General features: G+C 37.4%; 1 protein-coding gene across 1 annotated transcript; it reads left to right on the top strand.

Moving 5' to 3' along the window:
- Positions 1–530: 530 nt before the first annotated feature.
- Positions 531–8,030, top strand: LOC121524296 (zinc finger protein OZF-like). Its single transcript, XM_041809619.1, has 2 exons — positions 531–672; positions 6,381–8,030. The coding sequence occupies exons 1-2, from the start codon at positions 648–650 to the stop codon at positions 7,565–7,567; spliced, it is 1,212 nt and encodes a 403-aa protein (XP_041665553.1). The 5' UTR covers positions 531–647; the 3' UTR covers positions 7,568–8,030.
- The last annotated feature ends 351 nt before the right edge of the window (positions 8,031–8,381 follow it).

Here is an 8,381-nt window from a genome sequence, read left to right as displayed (position 1 = left end):
CAAACACCAGTTTTAGTACTCTTATAAAGACTCAGACCTCTCCTACATCCGACAGCTTCAGAGAAATACCTTTCACACCTGCTGTTTACAACATTTGAATTAACTGGAAATAATTCAAAATGTTTCTCTATTTTGGGTTTACATTTTTACAGTCTTCTTTAGTCCAGAGTTATACTTACTGTATGTTATTATTATTAAATGAAGAAATATTTCATGAGAACATATCTTTTTTTGATAAGCCAAAAAAACATGATTCAGTAACAATGTTCTCTTGAAACATGACAAACGAGGAACATCTGGGGCACTTTGATTAATTAAAAGAGAAATTATCATGCCCTTTAATTAGCATCTGGCGCTTATTTTGGTAAATATCCTAACATAAAAAACATATGTTTGTGACGATGGAACAGTTAATGTCAAAAAAATGTTTTGTAAGGTGTGTTAAACACTGAAGCGGCTCTGTATTTTGAAGGCCGGATGTGTTTACAGGAAGTTGCGCTTTTGTTTCCGGGTCATGAAGACTCTTTGTCGCAGAGCTCAGTTAGCATGTTTAGACGATCCAGAGTCCTCTAAAAGCAGAATAATCCTAGAAAACGTCTTCAGAGCTGACTCGTCTCTTCCGCCTGTGACTCTTGGATGTTTTTAAAATGTCCGGGTTTCAGAATATCTCAGGTTTGTTCTCTTTCCTCTTCTGTAAACTTGTTTACTGTAAATATTTCAGCTACATAGAGCTCAGTGTTAGCCGCAGCTAGCTCCTGATAACAATGGCACTTTGATGGACTTTAAACCTTTTGCTGACCTTTGTTTGATTGTTAAATATGTCTTACAGAAGTTCTTGGAGCCACTTAAATCTAGAGGTGAAAATACGCCTGCGTTTGTACAAACTTATGTACTTTATGAAATATCAGAAGGCCTAGTTAGCTTTTGGTCGAAAGTACCAGGCTTTAATATGAAACAGGCATATGTTTGTAGCAGCGTTAATTTTGGCAGCTATTTTTAATTTTTGTCTTACTTTTAGTCTTTAAATAAAATGCGTTTTAATTTTAGTCACATTTTAGTCATTTCTAGTCTTTTAGTTTTATTCTAGTTTTAGTTGACGAAAACTCAAAAACATTTTAGTCTAGTTTTAGTCCATAAAAAGTTCTCACATTTTAGTCTTTACTTTTAGTCAAAGCATTTATTTCCTTGCCTAATTCTGGTACCAAATCATGGTAGTGTGTTCTCTGCACTCTGCCAAACCTGGGGTCCCTGCTTTCTACAGCTGAGAGGCTGAGTAGCTACAGCTGCATTGTTTGTTGACAGATTTACCCACAATGGAGAAATATCACAGATTTTGAATGTCAGACTAAAACCAATTTACATTTTAGTCTAGTTGTAGTCATCTTGAGGAAAACTAAACTTAGTTTTTGTCAGTTGTAGTCATTACAGATCTATTTTTGTTAGTTCTAGTCTAGTTTTTGTCAAGGAGAAAAAGGTTGTCAATGAATCTTTTTAAACATAGTTTTAGTTGATGAAGTTAATGCGGGTTTCTAGGACTGAGATTGTAGCTGTCAAAATGAATCACATTTATCAAGTCCCAACTAGTTTCTTTTAATTGTGATAAATCCCATGCATTTGTGTCCCTTTCAGCACACCTTGATGTTTCGAAATAAGTCCAACACTGCTCCTTACTGTCTAATTACAATTTTAAGAACCCCCAATCAACTCAAAGGACATTTACATTTTCACTGTTTACCTTTTACTCCCCTGAACTTACACATAACATATAAAACCACAACTCTTAAAATAAGAATCTACAGTTTGTTACAAAAACACAGTAAAATCCATCTCTTCATTCAGACCAGAGAATTTATTGGCCTGTAGTTTGTAAATCCAAAAAAGCTTCCTGTTGATCTAGTTTATTTTGTCTGTCACACTTTCTTACAGAGGATGGGATGTGAACAATGCCGATAGCTTTTGAAGTTTATGGGTTGCTGTTATAAAGTTCAAGATAATGTTTTGCCATGGGATAGTTGATATTTGCAGTTCTGATAACAAGTGTTTTCTTCTGTAGATGTCTTTTTGTTCTGCTGATGTAAAACACTTTGCAGTGGGGGCAGTCCATCCTGTAAATGACAGATGTTCTTTTACAGTTAATGAAATGATTGACTTTTTAATGAAGCTGAGTCTAAAATTGTCTTTAATTTATAATAGCCTTTTGTTTTCTGGCCCAGCAATGAAGGTGGAGTATTTAGTTTGGGATCGGTGTGGTCCAGGTTATTCTGCAGCACTGGACGTCTCCTAAAGCTGATGAGTGGAGGCTGAGGAGTTGTTGAACACTCTGAATGAAATCCATTTTTTTGTTTTATCCTTAAAAAAAAATTCTAACTCTGTGCCATTCTCTTCTTTTGGTTTTGGGGTAATTTATTTCCAGCAGGATTCATCCATTCATGCTTTTACAGATTGGTTTTTGGGCTTTTTGCCTTTATTTGAGAGAAAGTACACTGGACAGAGCTCGAAACAGGAATGAGAGAATGGAGAATGATGTTTGGTGAGAGAGCCACAAGATGGATTTGAACCCAGGCCCTTTTGTGGTTGACACCTAGGCTATCTGTGCCTGTCTAAGCCTTACCACTATGTTTCACTTGTACATGTCTAAAGGTAGGGCGTCCCGTATTTTATAGAAATGGAGGGTTGGGGTGAAGTGTTAGGGCTATATGACCCTTCAAACAGAGATGCTCTGAATACCCACTTCCAGAATGCCATGGCAATCATTTGCAAGAGCTGAAGATTACAACTACAGTCTAATATAACAATATAATATTTTTTCTACACATTTTGGGCCTTTTGATTTGAAGAAACATTTTGAAAAAAAAACCTTGTGGTAGAAATGTTGGATATTGATCAGGGCAGTGCAACATCCTGCTTTCCAGTGAAACCACGCCCCCATTCGGGGAAAACAAACCTTCAGATTGAATGGCGGTAGGTTAGAAAACACCAGTAATAACGCAATTTAAAAAAACATTTTGTTGTGTTTTGTGCCTTAAACAATCAAAAAGCCACAATTTAAGGCATGTGTTATTAATCTCAAATGAAGGCAGATTGTCAGAAAAGAGTTCTGTTTCGTTTGGCTCCAACTAGAGAGAAGTAAGACGTTGGACCAGTGTTGTGTTCTTAATGCCTCTAAGTTAGCAATGGCTCTGTGACAGCAGGAGTTATAGTAGGGCTGGGCGATTATGGCAAAAATCAAAATCACGATTAATTGGGCTTTTTACCTCGATTACGATCAATGAATGATTATTCCACCCCAACCTCCGACTCTGTTCGTCCTGTAAATATTTGTATAATTTTAAAACGAATAACTGAGAGGAACATGCAGGGATTAAAAATTCATAGTTCTTTATTGAGACAACTGAAATCAAAATGCACAGCTGAAATGAAACTACCTGGCTGCCTATCACATCATTACACAGCTAGTCGTTTGTTTCTAAGGGGGTGTTGCATTAGTAGGGAGAGATATTACAAGGGAAAATAATTGACATAATTGACATGGCAGGTTTTTGTCAGTTATAGGCTCTAACTAAATGTCGGTTTTGATTATTTTCCGATTAATTGCCCAGTTTTAAGTCATAGTCTAACAGCTTTTTCACACTTTCACTAACTTATTAACCACATTCAAGTGATAAGATCCAACACACATAAGTATGTGATGTTGGTTTATGGCATCTCCAGGCACAAGGTGGGACTGTTTGTCCAGTTTGATGAAGGGAGCCTGAACAGACCCTTGTGTACATCTATAATTCTGTTAATTTCATATTGTTGCAGTGCAAGTATTTTTTCATAAATGTGCTACATTTTATGTTTATCTCACAGGCCATTTGAGTTTTTGTTCCAAATAACTTATATTTGTATATAATAACTCATATTTTAAGCTTTAAAACCCTAATGAAACTAACTTTCCCACTGACTGCCGTTCATTTCTAAGGAATGTTTTCCTCCAGAAAGGGGCAGGGCTGGCATCGTTTGGGCAGAGTACCCGGATGGGTTGCTCTGGTCCGTCGTCGTCACATCTATTTATATACACGCTGTTGACTCCCATTATCAGGAGCTTGAAGGGTCATCCCAGTATGCAGGTGAAGATTTTACCCCTACCCTTTGTAACTCTGCTCTAAGGGGCAAGGAGGCATTTGAAAATAAGGGTTGGGGTTAGAACTTAGAAAAGGAACTGAGCCTTATTTTGATGGATCTTAGTAGCTTTGTAACATCTCTCAGCAGCCAACAGCTGACTGATTCCAGTGGTTATGCAACAATGTGTTTTATGAATTGGGAGTGTTCTGAAAACAAAATTATATTCAAATTGATTTTGAAAAATTAGATCCATCCATTTTCTCACTTATCCCAGGACCAGGTCTCAGTGGCAGCAGGCTAAGCAAGTCAACTCAGACATCCTTTCCTCAGCAACACTTTCCAGCGCCACCTGGGGAATCCTGGTGCATTCCCAGACTAGATAGGATTTATAATCCTTCCTGCACATTCTGGGTCTTCTTCAGGTGTCCCCTAAACTGGACATGCCCAGACGAACTTCAACTTCACACCCGCCGAAGGCGTCCTTATCTTCCAGGCCACCATAACCCTTTAAATCCTAGCGCGTCGCCGACGACGCGCTGTTGAAGCACACTTTGCATGACCATAATTGCATGACTGTTTGTGTTATCGGAAAAATTCAAACAGTTTCTGAAAGCTGAGAAACTGTGCTTCACAGCCAGTATGTGGTTATTACTGTAATTTCCCCCTTTCTCACTAAGATTCTAGCATAAATTTCCCCCTTTTTTGTGTTTTTTTTTTTTTTCAATTTAAACTGTTAAAACACTCTTAACATGCAGTAAAATGTGTTTTATCCATGTTAATTATTTTTCCGTTGTCTAGTTATGATTATAAGGGTTTTCTCCGTTTTTTAAACTTAGTTGGCCGGGAGCTCCTCGTTTTAGCTGTCTACAGTCTCATCTACAAACTGGAAGTCCCAACATGTAGTAAAATGTAAATAACCGCCATATATTAAAAATTCTAAGTGTTGTGGAAAAATGGGCAAAAGCACGCACTCACAGGACATTTTTTGGGCCTTTTATGGTTAAAATAAGAAAAGAGTCCAGAAACCCAGGTTTTAAAAGGTTAAATTCAAATATTTATTTTCTTGTTTCAAGTAAAGGAAGTATTGCCTTACAGAACATAGCATGTGACCTAAATTCAAAATTAAGAAAAGGACTGAAAATAAAAAAAAAAGCTGGATACAAAAAGCACAAAATGAAATAAAAAGTTGCCCTCTTTCTCTATTAGTTTAAAAAACATTTTTAATAGACCAACATTTCTTGTGAGGTTATTTTCCATGCCTGTTAAATGATTTTATATTGACCTAAGATTAAAACAGCTTTAGGGTTACTTTGTTGGTACAGTGTTTGATCAGTTGATTAATGTTTCAGGACCCTGGTTGATCGATTGATTGAGCATCAGGTCAGTTATGAGTTGTTTTGATTTCTTTAAGGGTGTGTGCTTTTTCTTACAAATATGTTAACCATCATCACCACATTTAATGACCGTGATGGTTCTGAAACAGTTGGGGTATACTGCATATTTGTCTTATCTTATTTAAAAAGCACACTGTTGACCTTTCCCTGACTCACCTTGAGCCAAACTCTTCCGGGTCTTTCCGAGAGATTCCTTGTTATAATGTTAAACTTGTTTACTTGCAGGCCTGGCCTGAGTCCTAGATTTGATTGGCTGAAGAGCCTCTTGTGTGACAATCACTACCGCAGGATCGAGGTGGTAGTCTATCCAACCTTCGTTCACGTACGCCTCAGTTCTTTTGTTGTCAGTTTTTTTTTTTTTTGTTTTTGTTTTTGTTTTTTTTTCTGCTGTCTGCTGTCACTGCAATTCACAGCTAGAAACTGGTGCTCTGCTAGCTTATTTTATATGTGTCTTCACTGATGAGGAGCTTTGCATTTATTGTTTTTGGTTAATTTTGGTCATACAGAGGGGAGAATATGAGGCTGATTCATGTGCACACGTTCGCATTTATAGAAAGTGTTGCATGCAGGTGTGCATTCCTGCACTTATCTAAATTTGTTATTCTTGCATACACCGTTCCTTGCTTTTGGCCACATATGTACCTTTGATATGGATTCATGGATTAGTTAATTGCTTACTTAAGGCCAATAGTGTCTGGAGTTGTTGTTATTAAAACAGCTGCTGAATGCTTGAAAAGTCCTCATTTCTCCTTGTTTAGTTCTTTATCGAGAAAAAAAACAGTCTTCTGACATCATAACTTAATTCAAAATCAGTGATGATGTATGCTAATAGCAAGTAAGAGTTTTCAAATGTATTTTTTTGTTCATCACTGTCCACAGATGTCCAGAGGGTGGTGATAAAAGAAGAGGTTCTCCCTGAACAGCAGGAGAGGAGCTCTAGTCCTAACCAGGAGGAGCCACTTGAAACAGTACACATTAAAAGAGAACTGGAGGATCAGTGGAACAGTCGGGAGCTTCAAGGACCAGAGGAGGATGATATCATCATGTTCACGTTTGACCCTGCTCTTGTGAAGAGTGAAGAAGATGATGGAGAGGAACTTCAGTCCTCGCGGCTCCATGAAAACCAAAGTGAAGAGGACAGATACACTGCATATTTGAAAACAGAAGCTAATGGAGAGGACTGTGGAGGACCAGAGGCAGACAGAGACTTTAATCCAGACTGTTATTTGCAATCGGTTACTCTTGATGAGACTTCAAACATCTCTGTATGTGACACTGATGACAGTGGTGACTGGGAGGAGAGCGATGAACCTCAGGAAGGTTTAAACCCTCTGCAAAATAATGACCTAGCTGTTAGTGATATTGAATGTAACACTGGAAATTCCTCAGTGAGCTCCTCTGAGTGTGCTCCAAGTCTTCGCCAAAAGAAACGACATAAGAAACCGAAGGGATCCCACACAGGAGAGAAACTATTCAGTTGCTCAGTTTGTGGTAAAAGATACCCAGGTGAGAAAAATTTACAACAGCATATGCTGCGTCATTCAGGAGAGAAACCGTTCAGCTGCTCTGTTTGTAATAAAAATTTTCTCTGGAGAGCAGAGATGGTGACACACATGAGAACTCACACAGGGGAGAAACCATTTAGTTGCTCAGTTTGTGGCAAAAGATTTTCCCTACATGGAAACCTCAGACAACATGCTCTTGTTCATACAGGAGAGAAACAGTTTAGCTGCTCAGTTTGTGGTAAAATATTCTTAAGAAGTGGACATCTTAAAAGGCACTTTCTCGTCCACACAGGAGAGAAACCATTCAGCTGTTCTGTTTGTGGTAAAAGATTTTCGTTATGTGAAAATCTGAGGAAACACTCCATTGTTCACACAGGACAGAAACAGTTCACTTGTCCTGATTGTGGGAGAACATTTTCTCAACAGGTACATCTGAAGCAACACTCAGTTATCCACACAGGAGAGAAACCTTTTAGTTGTCAAGTTTGTGATAGAAAATTCACTAAGATGGTGTATGTTAACAAACACAAGTGTGTTGGTAAGACAGACAAAAATAAATGAAACCTCAACATAGAACTTTTGGAGTGAACAGATAAAGAAGGCCCACATTTGCTGTTTTAAAATGTGAATTGAAAAATAAAACATGATTTTTATGTAATAATACGGTTTAATATATCTGTAGTTAATGAGCGCTCCAATTGTTAAAATAAAACTCCTTGTGTTTTAAATGTTTAATTGGACTAATTAATTGACAAATTTACCAAAGAATTGGTTTCGATTTTTCAGGCTTGTCTCTGTACAGTCCTCAGGTGCTACATGTATGAAAAAAAAAAAAAGAGTTGTTGAATTCTGCAATTATTCCTAAATACACCATCGTTCATTTTTGGTATAACAGTTAAATTTCAGTCAACTACCAAGATGTGTCTGTCCTTCCATTTTGGGTTTATTAATTTGTAAACATCTTTTAATCTGCAGAACTTGAATTTAAAAAAGTGAATGGACAAAAAATGAAAACCTCTGGAAATAAAAGTGTAAAGGTCATGTGCTCACTTTTTTGACATGTTGCATGAAAGCGTGGGAGATTCTGCATGTATGTCTGTGGGTGTTAGTCAGAATATATGCTGGAGCCAGTGTGCACAGAATGAAGAGAGCTAAAAAGCAGAGACAAACAAAATCTTTGTCCCTCTGTCCCATTACAGACTTTATCAACAAATGCACTGATTTTGACGCATCGAGAAAGCATCTGTAGTATGTTGTGAACTTGCAGATATGCAATGGTCTTTCTTATGCATCTTTTATTTGTTAAGCTGTGCAATAGATCAGGTTTTAGTTGGTCAAAGGTGCAATCATTTTTTTACATCTTCAAGATAGGAAC

Source organism: Cheilinus undulatus, linkage group 16 (assembly GCF_018320785.1).
Source record: "Cheilinus undulatus linkage group 16, ASM1832078v1, whole genome shotgun sequence".
In the NCBI taxonomy this organism is placed as follows: domain Eukaryota; kingdom Metazoa; phylum Chordata; class Actinopteri; order Labriformes; family Labridae; genus Cheilinus; species Cheilinus undulatus.
This window is presented reverse-complemented; position numbering and strand designations above follow the sequence as displayed.

Coding starts and splice junctions, on each gene's coding strand:
- LOC121524296 (XM_041809619.1), top strand. CDS start 648: ATGTCCGGGTTTCAGAATATCTCAG. Junction 673..6,380: donor CGGGTTTCAGAATATCTCAG/GTTTGTTCTCTT, acceptor CACTGTCCACAG/ATGTCCAGAGGGTGGTGATA.